The following is a 23080-nucleotide window of genomic DNA, read 5'->3' on the forward strand; positions in this document are numbered from 1 at the left end:
CTTCCAGTCACTTGCCACTTTTAATTCTCCATTCTACTTTGACCTCTCCGTCCCTGGCCTCACATACTTACGAAGCTCAGCTCAAGCTAAAGGAACAGCATCTCAACTTTCTATTAGACAATTTACAGCCTTCCAGGATTAACATTCTGTTTAACAACTTTAGACCTTAACCACTGCTCCCACTTTCTATCAGACAGCAGATGCTTCCTTTCTTTTCCTTTTTCCTCTGCCAGTTGTGGTCGACAGAGCCCTTGAGCCTTCTGCCTGTCAGAAAAATGATGTCCCTCGTGTTCTCACCTTCTATCCCACCAGAGATAAGAATGCAAAGGAGCTGTTCACTGTGTAAGGTTTTTATTGTACTATAATTTACAAATTTTAGAAGATTCCCATGAATTTAACAGAAATACTGTCCATCATCTTCCAACAGGAACGCGTTTTCATTCATTTCCACTGACATCTTTCTGGAGCACCATTTTTACCTGCAAAGTTAACACACAATGTAATTAACTAAACATCTTAGGACTAATTGCATTAAGAACAAAGTACAAATTTCCACTAAGATGAGTTTCTGTCAGTGTGAAAAGTATGAAATATTTACATTCAAATTTATTAACTACAGCGCACAATCAGGACAGTCAGAAGTGTCTCACTTCTGTATTTAAAATAAATTTAATAGTACAAATGCAAATTTTTAATGAGCATTTATATTATAATGAATTGCACCATGGAGTTGTGCATCATACTGCAAATTGTCAGATAGGCGGCCCCATCAGAAGGTGCTGAATGGAAGCCAGGGACTTCCCATTTATGATCTGGAACTTGTACCTAACCACTCCTAGTTGCATTGCTGGACTAAAATTGTAAGGGAGGAAAAATTAATTTTCTCCACTCTTCAATAACTTAGAATAAACACCTGGTAGGCAGAACAGGAAAATATATTTTACAACTTGCATCTAGCTGTTGTGCATTTAACACAGCAGACCTTTAGTTATGAATTTGCCACCTGTAGCAATATGAACCATTACCTCTTTGGGGTCCGAAAATGCTGTTGCAAGCTTAAAAACTCCTTGTAATCGCAGAAAGTAAAAAAAGGAAATACAATGATTCATGAAGCTGTACATGCAATTCAGTCATGGCCAAATTTAAGCCCAAAGTAGCAAACAAAAACAGCAAGCCAGATGCATAAAACTATGTAATTCAGTCACAGCAGCACTTAATGTAATATGAAAATGATAATCAAAACCACCAAGTGAAATGCACAAAACTACAGATGAAACTACAGCACCATGTAATTTAAAGCCACACATGACAAGAACAGAATTGCTGCAGTGGCAAACTATAGTGAAAACAACAACCAAAGCTAAATTGATAGGAACATAGGATTATAAGGATTGCACTAAGGCAAAATGTGACAAGGATTATGAAAGACTGCAGGAAGACAAAGATTAGCTAGCAAAATGAGCAGATAGGTGGCTGATTCAATTAATTCTACGAAAAAATTGTGTAAAGTAATACATTTGTGTAAGTAAGAATAGGGAAAAGAAATACACTTTACAGGGTATGATTCAAATGGAGTGGGGAGCAGAGGGATTCACACTTGCATCTGAGCTAGTAAACGGGCGACCAGAGAGGTTTTTTAGAAAGTTATAAGCAACATTGTTTCCAGTGGTCAGCGAGACAATAAAAAGAGGGAACAAATTTAGGATGATCATAAAACAATAATGGGGCAGTTAGAAAAATTGAGTGGAATTCCCAGGCACAACCAAAACTCTGCTGCCCGTGTCCTAACTCACAAGAAGACCTGTTTTAAAAAAACTCATCCATGGGGTGTCAGCGCGCTCGCAAGGTCAGCATTTATTGCCCATCCCTATTTGCCCTTGAAAAGGTGATGATTCACCTTCTTGAACCCTGCAATGCCTGTGGTAAAGGTACACCCACAGTGCTGTTAGGGAGGAAGTTCCAGGATTTTGGACCAGGAAGAGTGATATAGTTCCAAGTCAGGATGATATGTGACTTGGAGGGGAATTTGCAGGTGGTGGTGTTCCCATGCATCTGCTACCCTTGTTCTCCTAGGTGGTAGAGGTCGCGTGTTTGGAAGGTTAACCAACACCCCTGCGCTCGATGAGCGACGGTGGTTCCCAATTAAGCAACACCTCAATTTTAAAATTCTCATCCTTGTTTTCAAATGCATCCATGGCCTCGCCCCTCCCTATCTCTAATTTCCTCCAGCCCGACAACCCTCATATCTCGGCTGCTCCAATTCCAGCCTCGAGCATCCCTGATTTTTATTGCTCCACCGCTGGCAGCTGTGCCTTCAGCAACTGGATCAGTAGCTGCTCATTCTTACAGTAAAAGGAAATACCATCTAACAGGAAGTAGAACCAAGGTGGCTGAATATGATTTACTTTCATACGGATTCCACTTCCTAGGCTGTGCCTTCAGCTGTCAAGGCCTAAGCTCTAGAATTCCCCCCTGGAGCCTCTCTGCCTCTTTCCTCCTTGAAGATGCTTCTTAAAAAACTACCCCTTTGATCAAGTTTTTTGGTCATCTGCCCTAATATCTCCTTATGTGGCACAGTGTCAAATCTTAATTGATAATAATCCTGTGAAGTGCCTTGGGACGCTTTGCCATGTAAAATGCACTATATAAATACAAATTATTGTCGTTAAGTGTCCCCAAATTCTTGTTTGAAAGGGAATTTGATAGTTGTTTTTAAAGGAGGAATATTAACTGATTTGGGACCAAGCAAGTGTGATTGCCGTAGTAGGGGGCTCATTAGAGAAATGCACCGTCCATCAAGTTTTGAGATTTTTGCTCTTTGATTTTAATTGTAAAAATGGTACTCAAAATTGTGGCGTCTCAAAAAATACAATTCAAATCAATTCACATTTTGGAATATGTAACCACAAAGAGTTGCCATTAGTTTACATTGGAACCACAAAGCAAGCTCAATTAGAAATGGCAGTGTCTCATCATGATCTCTTAGCTAGGGAATAAAGGGTTGTAGAGGGGGAAAGACAACAAGCAATGACTGTTGTACCTAAATGCAGATATTAAACTTAATATAAAACACACTGGGCTGGATTTTAAAGCCCCTCCGCCGTCAGGAACGGAGGCAGGGGGGCAATGAAAATCGGTACGGTGAAGGCCCACCACTGACCCAACAGCGGCAGGCCCTGTGGCCATCTTGGCGGCAGCGAGGCAGCGTGGTGGTTGCCTCGCCGCTCGGCAACAGGACCCTCATTTCAATATGTAAACTAATTTTCATACCTGATTTAACGAGGGTCCCGTCGCCCCCTTAATCACCACACCGATCTCCATTCGGGTGGTTGACAATGCTGCGCCTTCGAATCCCCATTTGGGGAAACGTGGCGCGATGCCTGTGGTGGGGGGGGGGGGGGGGGGGGGGGAGAAGGAATTATTTCTGTGCGGGGGGGGGGGGGGGGGAGAAACAGGGTGACAACGCTGCAGATTGGTTGGGGTGGGGGGGGTGATGGTAAGGGGTAAAGGGCAATGGTGTCGACCTTTGGGGCGGGGTGGGGGAGGTCAAAATACAAATTCCAAGGGGGAAAAGGGCTGGAATGTTTTGAAATGCCATTGAGGAGGTGGGGAAATGCATGGAAAGGTAATGTAAATGTTTTGCAACATTTTGCTCGGACATAAATTTTCAAATCCGCTCTGGCCACAGGAGAGGTACCAGAGGACTGGAGGACAGTGAATGTGGTGTAATTATTCAAGAAGGGTAGCAAGGATAAACCAGGTAAGTACAGGCCGGTGAGTCTAACATCAGTGGTTGGGAAACTATTGGAAAAAATTCTGAGGGACAGGATTAATCTCCACTTGGAGAGGCAGTGATTAATCAGGGATAGTCAGCATGGCTTTGTCAGGGGGAGATCGTGTCTAACTAACTTGATTGAATTTTTCGAGGAGGTGACTAGATGTGTAGATGAGGGTAAAGCAGTTGATGTAGTCTACATGGACTTCAGTAAGGCTTTTGATAAGGTCCCACATGGGAGATTGGTTAAGAAGGTAAGAGTCCATGGGATCCAGGGCAATTTGGCAAATTGGATCCAAAATTGGCTTAGTGGCAGGAGGCAGAGGGCGATGGTCGTTTCTGCGAGTGGAAGCCTGTGACTATTGATGTACCACAGGGATTGGTGCTGGGATCCTTGCTATTTGTAGTGTACATGAATGATTTAGACGTGAATATAGGAGGTATGATCAGTAAGTTCACAGATGACACGAAAATTGGTGGTGTCGTAAATAGTGAGGAGGAAAGCCTTAGATTACAGGATGATATAGATGGGCTGGTAAGATGGGCAGAGCAGTGGCAAATGGAATTTAATCCTGAGAAGTGTGAGGTGATGCATTTTGGGAGGACTAACAAGGCAAGGGAATATACAATGGATGGTAGGACCCTAGGAAGTACAGAAGGACCTTGGGTGTACTTGTCCATAGATCACTGAAGGCAGCAGCACAGGTAGATAAGGTGGTTAGGAAGGCATATGGGATACTTGCCTTTATTAGCCAAGGCATAGAATATGAGAGCAGGGAGGTTATGATGGAGCTGTATAAAATGCTAGTTTGGCCACAGCTGGAGTACTGTGTACAGTTCTGGGCACCACACTATAGGAAGGATGTGACTGCACTGGAGAGGGTGCAGAGGAGATTTACCAGGATGCTGCCTGGATTGGAGCATTTCAGCTATGAAGAGAGACTGAAAAGGCTAGGGTTGTTTTCCTTAGAGCAGAGAAGGATGAGGGGGGGACATGATTGAGGTATACACAATTATGAGGGGCATTGATAGATAAGAGACTTTCTCCCTTAGCGGAGGGGACAATAACCAGGGGGCATAGATTTAAGGTAAGGGGCAGGAGGTTTAGAGGGGATTTGGTTGGAATCTGGAATGCACTGCCTGAAGAGGTGGTAGAGGCAGGAACCATCACAACATTTAAGAAGTATTTAGATGAGCACTTGAAACACCATAGCATACAAGGCTACAGGCCAAGTGCTGGAAAATGGGACTAGAATAGGTAGGTGCTTGATGGCTGGCACAGACACAATGGGCCGAAGGGCCTGTTTCTGTGCTGTATGACTATGATTTGGCCATTTAAATTTTAAATGTCCATTGAGGGCTGTAAGCCCTTTAAAAATGGCGTAGACACCTGTGCATTGGCGGCAGCTGCCGTTGCAGGCAATGGCTCGCCTGTCCCCTCCATGTCATCGCGGGGTGGCAGGCGCTGCGGCCATGCAAATGAGTCACTGCTTTTGAAATCGCGGTGCCCACGCGGGCGGGCTGCATTTGTTTAACGTCCGCCTCCTACTTTGGCGGCAGACTCTTAAAATACAGCCCAATGTCTTGATTTACAAACTCAAATGTTTTGACTTTCACAGAGTAATGGAATGAAATATTATTGTTTGAACATATACCTATTCCATAACTTTGTGTAGCTTTAGGGTGTTTAAGGATCCCAATGGTGTAACAAAGTTCCTGGCCTAGTTATTTTGCAGTAAAGCTTTCCATCCCAGCACCTAGATTTCACATTGAGTTCTCATTCTCCACCTTCACCCCCAATTTGTGTTTATGGTACATATTTACAATAAGTAGCTCACTAAAACCAGTATTTTTCTTCTTACAGAATTCATATCAAAGTAGCCATCATACAGCAGGTTCATGTTCACCGCAATACTTACAGAGCTGCAGCACCAGAGATAATCTCAATAAGCTCCTTGGTAATGACAGCTTGGCGAGTGCGATTGTACGTCAATGTCAGCTTGCCAATAATTTCAGCTAAAAAAAAATTTAAGTATATTATTTTACTTCACTATCCTTCCTTCCTTTATCCAACATCTGGATCAGTAGCTGTTAATTCTTACAGTAAAATAACATTGGGCATTTGCATAAAAAATACCATCTAACAGGAAGTGGAACCGAGTTGTCTGAATGTTCTGATGAAAGGTCACAGACCTGAAACATCAACTCTGTTTCTCTCTCTCCAAGATGCTACCAACCCTGAGTATTTCCAGCATGGTGTTATTTAATTTCAGATTTCCAGCATCTGCATTATTTTGCTTCTGCCTGAATGTGATTTGCTTTCACATTGATTCCATTTTCTAGTTTTTAATCAATTAGGAATTTTTTTGAAACTGCTTCTGAAGGTATTGACTTTTATTGGCATGGCTCTAGTGACACTGGCTGTCCTCCAGTACCACACTCAAATGGCCATTATTCATGTGTGCATTTTGACATTATCGACAGACTATGCAATCAAGGCCACTCCCACCCTCCCAATGCCTACTTAGAAGTTATCAGAAGGTACAGTAGCTCATTTCCCCTCCATAACCCAGGAGTCTAAAAGCAAATTGTAGTGCTCCTTCTGTGAGTTCAGTTAATTCAACATATCCTGGGTATCGGCATTGACACCTTCCTGGTCGATAAAGCTCATGCACTCACTGAGTAAACATGGAGAAGCATTAGGAAAGCTAGAGCACATATTTTCAAAAATATCTTTAAAATTTCTTACAAGCATTCTTGCTGGCACTATCCATAGCAGTCATCCTAGCACTCTGCTCGCTTGTAGTAGATTCCTTCAAGCTGAAGTAAATGATGTTCGCCAGAGTGAACTCCTGGTAGTTTCGCAGAACATCAGCATCAATGTCATCATAAACACTAATGTTCTCTGGAAATAAAGTCAAAGACTGATTAGTGGCTAGGTTATCACAAATATGGAAATGTTACATATTAGTGGTAATGATACAAGATCATGTGAAAACAAGGATCAAATCCAAATTAAGTCCAACTTATTCAAAGATAAATGTGAAACAGCCAGAGAAATATTTTCTACATGGATTCTTAAAGACATAAAACCACACACTACATTTGAGCTTCATGATAGTGATTGATTAATGTGTTTGGTATGAAATTAACACCGTTCTGCATAAGCATGTTGGCCACGCTCAATCATAGACAGTTTGTGTATCTAACTCAGCCGAACAGAATAAATTTAAAGGCAAACCATTACTGAAATGGCTGCTAAGTCTTTTAATCAATTTTCTCCCACTCGTTGCAAGAAATTCAAATATATCTTCTGACCAGAAGACAGCAGCTCTCTAATACATGGAAGATCCATCAATAAGTGGCTCTCATTACAGTGAACAATCTGCAGCCTTCTTGGTCCTAGGTGCTTATTCCAGTACGCCAGTATAATTTCTAAAAGTTTGATGGGATCTCAGATTGCCATGTAGGTGCAGAAAAGATGGTGATCCTCAAATTATATTGGAAGTTACCCACTAAAGGGTCCACCGTATGCATGGATAAGTTGACTCTCTTTCCACTGCCTGCAACTCTAGAATTTCTCCAAACTTAATATTTAAAAGCTGTGGTTGCAGGCTGCTCTCCTTTCCTTCTCTACCTGCATTATTGTTCCCCAGTCAAAGGTATAAATATGCATTCCATCACTATAAATGCAGCAATCCACAATGAATTAGATCATCCAGAATGTTATGTGATTCAGAATCAGAAATTTTCAGCACAGGAGATGACCATTTGACTCATCAGGTCTGTTCTGGCTGAAAAACAGCTATCCAGCTTAATTACACTTTGCCTAGCTACTGACTCCATCCCTTTCCCTGGTGTTATGACGGTGCTTCTATATTTTTTGTTAGTTTATTTTTTGAGGACTCATATTTTAGAATTATGGACACGGTTTTATTTGGGAAAACTGAAAAGGATTCCATGGATTCTTTTTCACTGGGGTCACAAAGGACAGAGGTCTTGTTTGAAAACATTTACTGGAAGTCACCTGTCTTCAGAAATACCCAGCAGGGGCTTTTGGATTTGGGGGAAACGTTTACAGAGAAGTGACAGGTCAAGATTTATAGGGGTCAGGAGGCTTGATTCTTAACTGGTGTGTGTGAGGGGCTAAGGTAAAAGGGAACTTTCATATTTCACTGTGTGTTAATCCTTTGCTCCATCACTGGTTATGTCTTGTTTTATATTAAACTGAGAATTTTGTTGTTTATTAAAGAAACCTGGTTGGTGTATTTTATTCTGGGATAAAAATAGTCGATGATTGACCGTATCGTTAACTGGATAAACATTTAAATATATGTTGTGACCTGTGGCAAAGTAGAACTAGAAAAAACAGTGCACTCCTCCCACCCTGTCGTAACACTAGTAACAGTCTGAGGTTAAACCAATTTGTTTGCAACCTTTAATTTTTTTTAATTTTTTGCAAGATTATGTTAGAGCAAAATGAGAGCAAAACAGAGGGTATCTGTTTAGACTCTATGGCACTATAAATGTCAACTACATATTTGGTAATCACATTATGCAATCACAAAAGTGGTAATTCAACAAGATGAACCAGAGTAACACCACATTCATTTATCCACGTTTCGGAGAGCACAGTAACTTACCAGAATTTGTAAGAGTTTCAAAGGAAAAGACTGGTTTCTCCTCAGTCTTGTAGGAAATTACAGACCTAAAAACAAGGATAAATTATTTGTGGCAACATTTAAGATGCAACTAGTAGACATCTTTGGAAGCAATTTCAAGTGAATCCACAGATTACTAAAATGTGTAGGACTCAATATTGGCGAAATGCCACATGACTCCATTTGCACAAGGATTTTGCCTTAATGGCAGTCCACTTATTTCAACAACTTGCATTTATATAGTGCCTTATGTCCCAAGGCGTTATTCCCCTCCTCCTACCTGTCTAATGTGCCTTAAGATTCTGCATCAATAAACAGAAGAAATGTGCTTCTTCAAATTATAAAAACACTAATAGAAGCATCTCAAGTCTGGTATGAAGTATCCCAGTGCAGCAATTTCATGCAACATTCCATTTTATTGGTCTAGAAGCTCCCCTTTAGCTTGTCAAAATAAAATTTTTTTTCCGATTCTAAACTTACAAAACAGCTAGTATCTTTTTCAGACAATTTGTCAATGGTTGATATTATCAAAATTTACACAAATATGAAACAATGAGATGAATGGCCTCCCTCTGTGTTCAATCATTTTCAGTATCACTAAGGTATGTATAGACAAGGGAGGCCAAATCAGCATATCCATCTCATCTTTCCACCTTGTCTTATTACACCATATAACTTTTGAATAATTCCAGCGTTTTTGCCTCTCCTACTTCACTGTAGGTATTAATGACTCTTTGTATAATCTGCTTCCTGACATCAGTCCTGAAATTGCTCTGTACCCCGGCTCCTTTTGTTGCAATTGTGGTTGCACCTGAAATAGTGCACCAGATTAATGTCTTCTATTCTACTTAATATCTTCTGCGAGGTAGCCTCTCTGGTTACCTCCTTTCAAGGCTCATGAATTTAACTTTTTCCTCAACTTTCCTAACTAATTTCAGCTTGTTAGTCCTTCTCTGTACCACTTCCATGTTTTGGATATTTCTCCTGTGTTTTGGTGACTAGAACTGAAAATCTGTTGACCAGAGCACTGTACAACTTCACACGATGGTCTTAAGACATATACTCTACTAACTTGTCAATATAGTTCAGTTTTCAGTTTGTTTTGTTGATTGCTTGGCAAAGACTGGACATGGCAAGTATTAAAATCACACTCAATCCCTACATCTCTTTCAACTTTCCCTCTAGTTAATTCAACACCATTCATCGTATTGCTCTCCCAACCCCCATAAGAATATAGATATGTTTTTACATTCTAATACAGAAAAAAGACATCAACAGTTAATGTAGCAGAATTGGTTTAAACTGTGTGCTTGCAAATCTGGTCTTTTTCCCACAATGTCACAGATAACATTTGACAAGATGAATTTCAGGGCTGAAGAATTGCAAGGATAGGCTTTTAAAGCACAGGTTTTTGATCACAGCAGGGGATAGTGTACGAGAGGAGATTACTGCAATACAAAAAAGCAATAGGTTCCTTTTACTATAGCGCATAACATTAAAAATTTGTGCAACAAAACTGTGACTCAGAAAAACAAATGATATGAAGTGATTGTATGGTATGACAGGACATGAGGCTCCTTAGCCCTGTCTAGAAATCTGTTGAAAGCTCTAGGGATTGTAAAACACCCAATAATGCCGAATCTAACAGGATCTCGGCCATAAAAGATAATGGTATAAAAGACATGCATTTCACTCAGTAGGAACTTTGCCTATCTTCAAGATCAAGTAACATGAATAGGCTCAGATAAGCAATTCTCATGATTTTCCCCTAGAAGTTCCCTTCACAGATAGTTTTAGATGTATGAAGGTTTAAGAAGAATGTTTTGAAGCAAGAGTAAATTAAGTCATTCTCAGACATAATACTGTCTCTAGCTTTACAAATCTGTTAAAAGGATGAGGAAGGAATTATCCCAACACCACCCGTTCCCACCCCCCTCCCCGCACCACATTCCAATATATTCCAACACTTTGCACTCAGCTGTATTAAATTTCGCTGGCCATAACTTGGCTTATTTCATCTTTGCCCTTCTCTCGTTTATCGATTCCCCCTCCTCTACATCTATTATCTACAAATTTGACATTAAACTGAATTTTTAAACTCAGATCATTTATATAGATTAGAAGCCGTAAGGGCCCCGGCACCAGTCTCTGAGGCACTTTGTTCATCGCGTTAGCCATCTCCACATAAGGTTAGAAAGTATGGAACAAAAAAAATATATATTTACATCACCAACCAGGTTTATATAGCACCTTTTGTATAGAAAAAAGGAAAGGCACTTTACAGAGGGAAAAATGGAAAGGACCAGATATCAAGCCATGGTGGAAAGAGTTAGGAGAGGCAACCAAAAGCTTGGTCAAAAAGATACATTTTCAAAAGGCTATTTAAAAATTGGAAACAAAGAATAGTGTGTTTAGAAAGTAAGTTGCAGAGATAGAGGCCTAGAAGGATGAAGGTTCTGCCACCAATAAAGCTAAGGAAGAGGATAGAGAGAAATGCACAGAAGGCTAGATGTGGAAAACTGCAGGGTGTGGGTGAGAGTGTAAGGCTGGAGGAAGTTGCAAATATTGGGCTGGGTGAGACTGTAGAGGAATTTGAAAATGACAATCATTTTTAATTCAATATATTGGAAGCCAGCAATTAGCAAGAACAGAACTGATTAACAAGCAGGACTTAGTGCAAGACTGGATAAGGACATTTGAGAATTTATGGGAGGAGTAGACTAGAACCCAGCAAGCAGGACATTGAAGAAAGAGTGCAGAGCTGAAAGAAACATGGATAAGGGTTTCAGTGGCACTGGGGGTTAAGTTGAGACAAATGAGGACGATATTGAGGAGATGGAATTAAACAATCTTGGTGATGGATAGGATGTGAGGCTGAAACTATAAAGTTTATGGTGGGGACTGAAAAGAATGATCCTAATCTTCCCATCATTCAGCTGGAACTTTTTTCACTCATCCACTTAATGTTAGATTGGCAGCACTATGGTAGGTTGAGGGAAGTGGTGATGAGGTGAAGTGTCATCAAACACACATACAGAAGCTAACTATGTGCCTGAAAATTGTTATCAATAGGATAAGTTCTTGGACAACTCTAGCAGTGACTGTGAAGCCATTGCCCGAGTGCTGGAGATATGCTGGCTGCACTGGTGTAGGCTGAAGTGGAAACACACGAGTTGCCCATTGGACTGGACAACATATGTGACAACATATTACACTGTTGCCACAAGTGTAGAGGATTTCATTTTTAACCGTGACCTGCATGGATTCAACACAGTGAGCAGGGCAGAAGCCAGACTGAAGGGATTGGAACAGGAAATTTCGGGAGAGGTGGGTTCTGCTGAGAACCGATGCCACATTCATGGATCTTAAGAGATGGAGCAGCAATTGCAGAGGATAAACAGATCTAGCCTTTTTTTTTTGAGTGGGGTAATGGGAACAATTGATTTGAGAAGGAGGGGTGCTTGGAAAAGAAAAACATTAACAAGGTCAGCAAGCTCAGGGGCCAGGAAAGGTAGCCAAGTGGTTAAGTTGGATTGGGAGGACAATCATGAAAGCAGAAAGTAGGTCTTATGGAAGGAACTTCAAAATAGGAGCACTCTTTCTAACACTTCAGGTCAATAACATATCATCACAACACCTTCAACTTACTTAAATTTGTTGTATATAATAGAACAGTTATCAAATTCAAAGCCGGAGTTTAAGAGTTCAGAGGCAATAATTGAAGCATCACCAAACGTTGGTGGTTTCCGGCCCATTTCCTTGAACATCATCAGCAAGTGACTTCCATGGTTCCTACAATTTAAAGCAAAAATTGAGTCAGCCTTCTATTTGTTCTGAAAAGTTACACATTGCTAAATAGTTTCCCAACACATCTGCAGAATTTGGTTTTACAACTTCTATAATCTTATCCCCTTTGCCTCTAATTTATTAAACTATGGTACTGCTAAAACCAGTATTGGAATACTACCTTGCAAAAAAGTGAATGTTGTAGTAATAATAGCTTGGATGATTTGAGTGTAATTCTGGATTGCTTTCATGGTTGTAAACCTCCAATTTTTATGAACAGTTTAATATTTTACCAACAATCTGAAGAATTGCCTCTAAACTTTTCACACTACAAGACTGAAGCCATATTTCCTTCACTATTAGTCTGATGCTACAAATTTTGCACTATGAGTGGAGTAATATATTGAATCCAACATAAAGTCTAACATGCAAACAGAGTAAGGAGCAAAATCAGCAACTTAAATAGTTACAACACGAGCCCTTAAATTATGTGTAGGAAAATAATGAATATTTAAGATATTCACCTCTCCTTGCTATGTTATGGAAAGGTAGCAAGCCATCTAAAATGGTAGATTAACACTTCGACTAAAATAAGAAAAAAAGATTTTAATGGTGCTCAGCATTCATACAACTAGCCCACACAGTCATTTCAAGGCCATAGTGTTTTAGCCAAGAGTAGGTTATCAATGTCATTTGTTATCAAGCAAGGTTATTTTTTCAGACTCAAAGCCAACACATACCTATACAGCAGTGCTCTCAGCTTCTCACCAATAGTAGCAATCTTAACCTCTTTCCCTGCAGAAGTCAATTGCTGTATTTGATTTCTTATGAGCTTAGCAACATTACTGTGGATACCACCACAGAGACCACGGTCAGAGGACACGCCAATGATTAGGTGTCTGGGTCTGTCTTCAGGAGCTTGAATTTCTGCCTTGTCATATAAAGCTTAAAAAAAAAGGAAAAGGGTCAATAATAAACCTTGCAGTTATTTGGTACCTCATCACAGACATCAAAATACTTAAAAGCTCCTTTTAGGGTCAAATCAATTCTTTGAAGTGCACAGCCTGTTCTGTAAGCAAAGCAGCATCTATCTTGCACAGCAATATCCCACAAATGCCAGTAAGACATATGCCTCAGTTGTTGGTGGGATTTGTTGGGGAAAAATGTTGATTAGGACACAGGAAAACTCTGCTCTTCTCCAAATTGTGCCAGGGGATCTCTAATGGCCAAGTGAACCACTGGAAGAGGTAAATGACTCTCAATTCATGATCACATCCAAAGGACCTCAGCACTGAAATGCCAGCCCTAGATTAGAGTCAAGTCCTGGCAGGAGGGGTATGTGAAAAACATGACCACAGCAAAGTGTTTTTGTAAATACATATATATCCATAAATCATCACGTCAAGCCCTCATTTTGTTCTTGGTAACTAAATTATCAAAAGTAAAGGCCACATTTCAAAGCAACATTAAAAATAGAAAAAAATCTCATAATAGAGTCATAGAGAGTTACAGCACTGAAACAGCCCCTTCAGCCCACCGAGTCTGTGCCGACCATCAACCACCCATTTATACTAATCCTACATTAATACCATATTCCCTACCATATCCCCATCTTCCCTCAATTCTCCTACCACTTACCGACACTAGGGGCAATTTACAATGGCCAATTTACCTATCAACCTGCAAGTCTTTGGCTGTGGGAGGAAACCGGAGCACCTGGCAGAAAACTACGCAGTCACAGGGGAGAACTTGCAAACTCTGCACAGGCAGTACCCAGAACCGAACCCGGGTCGCTGGAAATGTGAGGCTGCGGTGCTAACCACTGCGCCACTGTGCTGCCATCAAAAAGATTTCGAAGAAAAACACTATTTGCTCCCATTATTCTTTGCTTTATTGAAATGCTTTGAAAGTGACAATGTCCTTTATCATCTTCACCCCAAGTCACTCACAATGGTACTTTTAAACTTGCAACTGTCCAGCCTTTGTCCCTCCATTCACCAAAATACTTCCAAGCAATTAATCTTTTCAATCATACCCTCACCCCTGGCCATGCTGCCGTTTTCCTCAGTAAAATCACACCCTGGTTGCTCCCTCTGGTATGGTCCCCACTTTTGTTCCCTTAAGTCCAAGGGCTGTGTAACTGAACGCATAAAGCATACAACTGTTTTAGCCATTCAGTGCCGATCTGGCTGAATCACATTAAACACTATCAGGCCCAGCTCTCCTCTGCCAAAACTGCTACAGGATTATCCAAGAATGCAAACATAACCTCCCCCATACTGCTGGCTTCTTATGTCCACCACATGCAGACTCCATAAACTACCATGCCCCTCCACCCTCACCATGTGCAAGTAGTCATGGACTGTTCAGCTGTGTCCAGTGCATCCGTTCTTACCTCTCATTCACCAAGCCAAGCTTTCCTCCATGCCCTAGCCCTGAACTCGCAGCTTTCTCTAGTTTCTCCCCCATCTTTTCCATTTGACACACATCCTGCTCTCTTGACCACATCCCCACAAAATGGCTGAATACCCAACTTCCCTTTGTGGACTGTAAGGTACTGTCCCCATCCCCTTTCAAAACTGCTGTCATCCACCTTCTCAAAAAAACCACCCTTGAATCTATTCTTGCAAACCACCACCCCATCTCCAACCTCCCATTCCTCTCTAATGTGTTGTCACCCATCTTTTCCAGAACTCCATGTTTTTACTTCATTTGGTTTTCTGTCCCAGCCACAGCAATGAAGCAGCCCTAATCAAAATTACAAAGACATCCTCGGTGACCATGCTGCATGACCCATCCTTGTCCTTTCTGCAACATCTTGGCACTGTTGACGGCACCATCTTCCTCTAATCCCTCTCCTCTGTTGTTTAGCTGAGTTGAATTGCCCTCGCCTGGTACCACTCTTAGCTAGCCATTTGTAGCCAGAGAATCTTTTCCAATGGTTTCTCTTCCTACCTCCACATTGTTTCCTCTGGAGTCTCCCAAGGATTAAGAAAGAAAGAACTTGGATTTACACAGTACCTTTCACAACCTTAGGATGTCCCAAAGCACTTTACAGCCAATTAAGTACTTTTGAAATGTAGGACATACAACAGCTAATTTGGATACAGCAAACTCCCACAAACAAGCAACATGATAGTGGCCAGATAATCTGAATTTAGTGATTTGGTTGAGGGATAAATATTGGTCATGACACCAGGGAGAACAACCTTGCTTTACTTCAAATAATGCCGTGGGATCCTTAGGGCGAAGATGGGGCCTTGGTTTAACATCTCATCTGAGAAACAGCACCTGAGTGCAGCATTCCCTCAGTACATTGGAGTGTGAGCCTAGATTATGTGCTCAAATCTCTAGAGGGGGAATTGATCTCTCAACCCCCAACTCAAATTCAAGAGTGCTACCAACTGAGTCACAGCTGACACTATGAATTCTTGCCCCCTCCATCTCATCTACATGCTGCTCCAAAGACATGAGTTCAGATTCCACGTGTATACTGGCAAAACCCAGCTCTGCCTCACCACCACCCATCTCAGTCCCTCCACTGACTTGGTGTTGCCAAACTGTTTGTCCATCATGCAGTCCTGGATAAGCTGAAATTTCCTCCAATCAAACATTGGGAAGACCAAAGTCATTGCCTGCCGCCCCCACCACAAACATTATTCCCTCACCACCAATTCCACCCCCCGCCTAAATATTGCCTAGGATTGAACGAGACTGTTCACAACCTCAACATTCTATTTACCCCTCACCTGAACTTCCAATCCCATATGCTCATCATCACAAAGACTGCTGACTTCCACCTCCAGAATATTGCCTTTCTCTGCCCTGCCTCAGCTGAAACCCTCATCTGTGACTTTATTACTTCCAAACTTGACTACTTCAATACTCTCCCATCTTCCACTCTCCATAAACCTGAACTCAAACAAAACTCTGTTGCCTGTATCCTAACTCATGCCAAGTTCCACTTGCCCATCACCTTTGTGCTGGCTGACCTACATCAACTCCCAGTCCACCAACGCCCCAATTTTAAAATCCTCAACCTTGTGTTCTCTCCGTGGTTTTGCCCCTCTATGTCTGTAATCTCCTGTAGCCGTACAATCTTCCAGGAGCTCTCCCTAAGCATCCCCCGCCCTCCTTTTAGATACTCCTTAAAATTTACCTCTTTGACCAAGCTTTTAATCATCTGTCCTAACTAATGCTTTTTGGCTCAATGTCAATTTTGTCTATGCCGTGAGACATTTTCCTGCATTAAAGACATTATATAAATGCAAGTTGATTTTTGTGGCTTCTGCATATCCCTCTAGTGTATTTGGTTACCAATATCCTGCTTATACTTGTCTAATTGATGTCTCCATTGACTGTAGCATAGCCATTTTAAATAAACTAAAATTAATTTTAAAATTAAGCTACATTCATGGATCACAAATTGAAGTCAGTCATTTACAACACAGAGGGAGGTCATTTGGCCCTCAGTCCATGTTGGCTCTCCAGGGAGCTATCCAGTCAGTCCCACTCCCCCATTTCATCCCGTAGTCCTGCAAGTCCATTTCCTTCACGTAGCCGTCCAATTTCCTTTTGAAGTCATCGATTGTCTCTGCTTCCACCACCCTTGTAGGCAGCGAGTTCCAGGTCATTACTGCTCGTTGCAAGGAAAAAGTTCTTCCTCACATTCCCTCTGCATCTCTTGCCCAAAACCTTCAATCTGTGTCCCCTAATCTTTGTACCATTAGTTAACGGGAACAGTTTTTCCTTGCCTAACTTACCTAAGTCTGTCATAATCTTGTACATTTTATTAAATCTCCCCTTAATCTCCTTTGCTCGAAGGAGAACATCCACAGTTTTTCCAACCTAAGCATGTAACTAAAATCCCCCATCCCCGAGATCATTCTGGTAAATCTCCTCTGCACCCTCTCAAGGACCCTCACATCCTTCCTAAAGTGTGATGACCAGAACTAGACGTAATACTCCAGTTGGGGCCCAATCAGGGCTTTATAAAGGTTCAGATAACTTCCCTGCTTTTGTACTCAATGCCTCTGTTTATGAAGCCCAAGATCCCATATTCTTTACTAACCACTCTCTCCTGCCACCTTCAAAGAACAATGCACATGCACCCCAGGTTCCTCTGTTCCTGTGCCACTGAGAATATATTGCCTCTTCCTATTCTTTCTGCCAAAATGCATCATCTCGTACTTGTCAATATTAAATTCCATCTGCTGCCTCTGTCCATTCTGCTAACCTAAATGCACAAAATTACTTGAAATGGGCAGCCAAAATCCACAAATTGAGCAATTCTGTGGATACACTAAATAATGCAGGCTGCATAATGTATCGAAAGTATCTCTTTCGTACGGTGTCTGATTAGCTGTACATTTACAGAATCAGCAATTTGCAAGTTTGACGAATAAAAAGGAAAGAATATCATTTGCAAATGAATGGAATTATTTGAAATGTTAAATTAGAAAAACAATTTTGATCTGGCAGGAATCACAGGCAGCATAGAGGGAATGGTTTGATTATTGGCTGATTTGTGCAGGCCTTCAGTCCCTCGGAGCACTACACATCTACTGAAAAAAAGGTTCAACATTATTGCCCACAAATTCCGTATCCGTGACTAGGCAAGAGATCCCTCCCATAATCTCTATATCAAGTAGTAATTATTTCATCACTGTAATGCAATTGCCATTGTTATCATACCAAAAGCTCCTGTTCCATAAACTCTTGCTGGTTTCAGTTCTCTCTCCGCTCTTGCATATTTTGCCGCAGCCACCATTTTCATGGATTGGGTGATCTTCTGGATATTTTTGATAGACTTCAAGCGCCTGGTGACTGAAAACAGACAAATATTTTTTCATGCAGTTGTTTTGTTTATACATCAGATATATTTTTACATTCCACAGCCAAGACTAAAATACATTTTTCCTTGAAGACACTTTGGTCTATCTACCTATAAATGTCATGTTCTATTATCAGCAACTGTAGTTTTCTCTGGAAGAATATGAAAAGCTACTTTGTGGCAGAAATATGTGCTTTAAATGGAAAATGTTTTTAAAAATCAAATCCTGTTAAACTATCCAACTTAAAGCAGACAATTCCTATTACTGAAAAAGACTACTTGCACGCAGGCATTTTCATTTAAGGTTTCTTTCCTACCTACCTGTACAAAAGGAAACAAATAAATTCTGAAGAGAGGGAACTTAAAATGTGTGAATTTCATTCCTAGATGTTTAACATTGACTCACTTCTTGCTTCTAATATTTGGACCAAGCAATTATTTTGTTTCTAAATATTGAAATTCAGAATAAAAGAGATTGTTTTTAAAATCAAACTCAAGAGCCCCGCTTGTGCTCCAATGCTGCTTCTCTTTTTCAGACAGAAAACTGCTAAACTTACTTTATTCATATTTACTCAGAATTTCACGTAATTTTGAACGTTTTTTTTGACTCGTTACTATACAAACTCTCCCAACACAAATGCATGCTAGACTGACGGTTACTCTTAGTACAACCTATAATCAGTAATTTCACTTCAGTAAAAACAATGTGCATACAAAAATACAAATGTCAGTAGTGTTAGTACCCATATCTTTTTAAGAGATATGGAAAATAGTGTAATTTTCAGTCATATAAATATAGACAATTCATTTCACATGCATTGAAGATATGCCCATCAACCTCTAACAGCTGGTGAATCAAGTTGTTAGGAGAGAACCAACTGTGGCATGAGCACTTTTCTAAAATTATAAAGAGAAAAGCAGCCACAACCAATGAGAAGCTCAAATGGTGCTTCTCCATGATTTCACCCACTATGAAACACCAAATTGATGTAAATTTAGCCAGTTGTATCACTCATCTTGTGAGTCATTGACGCAGAAACTCAATTCAGTTAAGATATCCAGTATTGCTGTACCATAGAAATCCTCAAAAGCCACGATACTACAAAAGCATTCAGTTTTAAGACAGTCACATGTGACTTGTTCAATATACAACACAACTTTCTGCAATAATAAAGAAAATACGCTACTCACTGTCCTTCAGTGTTGCCATGTTTCGGACTTGGCCCCTGTAACATAAATGAAACTAGACTTTAGTAAAGGTCAACAGAAAATGCATGTTATATAGGTGGGATGGGGGAACATACCCAAAGTTTAAAAAAAAGACTAGGAATTTCAACTACCCTGTTAAGTAACGCCAAAGGAATTTGCTACCACGGTCTTGTTTGTTGGCTAATTTTCCTGGATACATGCCTAAAACACAACATCCTGGGATACACAGGCATTGTTAAACTGAGCAATGCTCTTAAAGTTAACTCACTTTGTTGCAATTAGTTCATGCATTAAGAAACCAAATTGACTATCAAAGTAGACTTTCCGGCATACTGATAGTGGAACACATTTAGCAAGACAAGTAAAAGATACTCAAGTCTCTGCTGTCACTACTTTTTGATGCCCCCAAAAGCTTATGAGGAGTAATTGGCCTCGTGGTCAATGGAATTATTTTAAGACACTTTTACTTATTGCTGAGGTTCCAAAATAGTGCTTTTCAGATAACTCTGACTTTAGAATTCCAGAAATTCACCGCTGTCCCTCATACAAAGCAGTGTTTATTTTCTCACTGCTCTGGAGACCCATAAATAAAGTTGTGTCCATGCACAACGGAACGTATAGAATTTGTTGTCAGTAGTGTCAGTACACTATTAATATAAAAGGTGCTTATAGATCCCACAAAGAGGTACTGGAGAAGAGTTGAGTGTTTAGTTCTGGGTATTGACAGAATAATTTATCACATTAATTGCAACAATGTTTCCTCCTTGTTCAAAGAGAATTAAGCACCAGAAATTCACAGATTTTGTGAAGATCTAAAAGATACACAGACTAAATCACGATTGTGGATTTAGAGACTACTATACAAAGTAAACAGATTATTCTATACAATGAGATTACTGGAAAGAAACAAAATTGATCCAATTAAAGTACCGACATTTTATAGTTTTGCTGTAAAAGTCATTGCCTAAGTGGGTGCCTCATTGATGGCCCAGACATAACACAATTTTGACTGATGCTCAAGTATAATGTAGCCAGGTTCATGCGTGCAATTGCAGCGCCACATTGGAGCACATGTCTTGTCATCTCGTTGACTAGATACTCCATGTACAAAGCAGCAATTCTGAAAAACCTACTTGATTGCACAAAGTAACAGAATAAAGCCAAAAGCAAAACTTCCAAGTGCTACTTAGAATATTCAGCCTAAAACTGAAAATAGTTTATACAAGTTCATCACTTCAATATTGCTATACTGACTAATGGGCAAATACAACACACAGAACCATACACAGCAAAAGTGGCCCAGGTTCAATTTTTGATCAGTACTAAATTACCATCCCTTTCAGATCAGCAGCCAAGCACTACAATTAGACTAAGGTTTCAAAAAAAGGGTTCCAACCTTCATCTACCACCTCGAAGGACAAGATCACCACCTGCAAGTTCCCATCCAAGTCACACACCATCCTGACTTGGAACTATATCGCCGTTCCTTCACTGTCGCTGGGTCAAAATCCTGGAACTCCCCTCCTATCAGCACTGTGGGTGTAACTACCTCACATGGACTGCAGTGGTTCAAGAAGGCAGCTCACCACCATCTTCTCAAGGACAATTAGGGATGGGCAATAAATGCTGGCATAGCCAGTGACGCCCACATCCCATGAATGAATAGAAAAAAAAACTATGCTTGACCAGATGCTAGGTGTGGGTGACAAAAAAAAGAGAACAAGGTGGATCTTGACTGTTATGCCCAGCAACAGTCATGAGCATAATACTCAAGAGCCCAGCTGACTCAGTGTCCAAACTTTCACATGTAGAATTGGCAGCCTGTTGCAGCCTTTGGTACTATATCCCAACGAAAGTTACCACCCTCATGAAAGTTACCACCCAGTTTTTTTTAAAACTGGACAGAAAAACTGCAAATTTTCCAATCCAGCTAAATACATATGCCTTCACTACAATCTGTAGTGTGGTTTTCTAGTCAGGGATGGACTCAAACAGATCTCTTATTCCAACGCTTTTTGAAAATTTTGAAGGATCTTCAAAGAGGAAGCAGCAGTTTGATTGTTACAAATTTTATGACTGGTCATTGTCAAAGCCATCCGTCATTCTGGATGACCTGTGACTTAATGGATTTGCATTCTTCAGAATGACATTGTGAAAATAACATACTTTTGCTAAATATATTTCTTTCTTCTTTTACCTGGAACTAGAGAACAGACACAGGAGACGATAATCCCAAAATCATAGACCCACCTCTCATATCGCACACAATAGAGCAGGTTCAATAAGATAGCTCCCACACAAATAATATGAAATTGAGTCGGGGAATCACTAAACATTTTATAATAAAACATCCATCCAGTAGCCTGCTATGCTGATTTACCCAATTCAGAAGAACATTTACATTCTACAACTCCAAAATAACACGTTAGCCTCATCACACTTCACTAGCTGAGCTACAAATATAAAAAATAAAGTTAATTTTATTTCATGCAATGTTTATTTATAATTACACCAAGTTCAATGAATAGCACAATATTATTTCAGTTAACTAGTTAGCAGATTCATTTGAATTAATAAAATATACTTGAGAACCTGACTCTGCAGCCCAAATGAGCAAAACAATACATTATTTCATAATAATAATAAAAGCAAAATACTGCGGATGCTGGAAATCTGAAACAAAAACAAGAAATGCTGGAATCACTCAGCAGGTCTGGCAGCATCTGTGGAAAGAGAAGCAGAGTTAACGTTTCGGGTCAGTGACCCTTCTTCTATTTCACCTTTTTTGCAATGGAGAATAAAGCCTGAAAATGAAGGTACATACAGTCTCGAGCATCCATGCACATTTTATAAACTGCAAGTGGATAATACTGCTGATGAAGAGTCCCACACAAAGTAGCTTTCTTCCTATTTCACATATTGAAAGATTTGTTGTGTACTTCCAGCATTTTGTTTTTATTTTAGATTGGCAGACATGATTTGTCTGCCCATCTGCCCTCTGAGGCAGACACAAAAAATATCCCATGGCATTATTTTGAAGATGAGCAGGGGAGTTATCGCCAGTGGCCTGGCCAATATTTATCCCTCAATCAACATCACAAAAACAGATCATCTGGTCCTGATCAGACTGCTGTTTGTGGGAAATTGCTGTGCACAAATTGTCTGCCGCATTTCCTACATTACAACAGTGACTACACTTTAAAAAAAAAACTTCATTGGCTGTAATGTCCTGAAGTCGTTGTAGGCAATGCAAGATTTTCATTTCTTTTAAACCTGCAAGGTCCTCCCTGGCAGAAAGGAAGAACTTCCCAATTGACTGGCAAGGGAGGTCACATCAAATACAATCCTGGAATGAGTGTGAGGACAGAAAGGAGGGAAGGGCAATTAAAAGGCAGGCAAATCGTACAAGTCACTTTCTAAGTTCACTACACCAGGACCTCAGGACTTCCTTGGCGAAGGCCTAATTACCCTGGTTACTCCAAATCTGGGGTCATTTTCCACCAAGATCAAAAACGCCAGGAACATGAAAAATTCCTGAAGTTTAAAACAAAATATTTTCCCCTGAAGGAATAAGAAGCCGCACTCCCTTCACTGCGAGACTATATCCATTACCATTGAGGCGCAAAGAGCAGAGCACCACTTCTTGCAAACATGGTGAATCTTCCCCGGCGGATGCTGCTGAAGGTCAGCCCGCTGCAACCGCGCATGCGTCATACCCTCTCTCGCGCTGCCATGACCCACGTGATCCGCATTTGGCGCGCTGCATCTTGGGAATTGTAGTTTGCTTCCGCCCCTGTTAGGCTGCGACCACACAGG

At 40.6% G+C, this 23080-nt stretch overlaps 1 protein-coding gene across 2 annotated transcripts; it reads right to left on the reverse strand.

Annotated features, from left to right (window-relative positions):
• Window positions 1-334: 334 nt before the first annotated feature.
• atp5f1c (ATP synthase F1 subunit gamma) lies at window positions 335-22982 on the reverse strand. Of its 2 annotated transcripts, XM_068059510.1 has the most exons (9): window positions 22877-22982; window positions 19247-19281; window positions 17917-18048; window positions 12963-13167; window positions 12085-12228; window positions 8419-8483; window positions 6525-6680; window positions 5695-5791; window positions 335-479 (listed from the first exon to the last, which is right to left on the reverse strand). In XM_068059510.1, the coding sequence occupies exons 1-9, from the start codon at window positions 22969-22971 to the stop codon at window positions 476-478; spliced, it is 933 nt and encodes a 310-aa protein (XP_067915611.1). In that variant the 5' UTR covers window positions 22972-22982; the 3' UTR covers window positions 335-475. The 2 variants fall into 2 exon arrangements, with proteins under 2 accessions (XP_067915611.1, XP_067915612.1); XM_068059511.1 differs by lacking the exon at window positions 335-479 and having other exon boundaries at window positions 5691-5791.
• Window positions 22983-23080: the final 98 nt, after the last annotated feature.

This window comes from Heterodontus francisci, chromosome 27 (assembly GCF_036365525.1).
Source record: "Heterodontus francisci isolate sHetFra1 chromosome 27, sHetFra1.hap1, whole genome shotgun sequence".
NCBI lineage: Eukaryota > Metazoa > Chordata > Chondrichthyes > Heterodontiformes > Heterodontidae > Heterodontus > Heterodontus francisci.

Bases quoted from the DNA above. Each gene is read 5' to 3' on its own strand.
- atp5f1c (XM_068059510.1), bottom strand. From the start codon at position 22,971: ATGCGCGGTTGCAGCGGGCTGACCTTCAGCAGCATCCGCCGGGGAAGA. The intron at 19,282-22,876 runs GTAATGGATATA...TTTATGTTACAG, and splicing joins CTGCTCTTTGCGCCTCAATG to GGGCCAAGTCCGAAACATGG. The intron at 12,229-12,962 runs GTATGTGTTGGC...TTTAAATTGTAG, and splicing joins CTGAGAGCACTGCTGTATAG to GAACCATGGAAGTCACTTGC.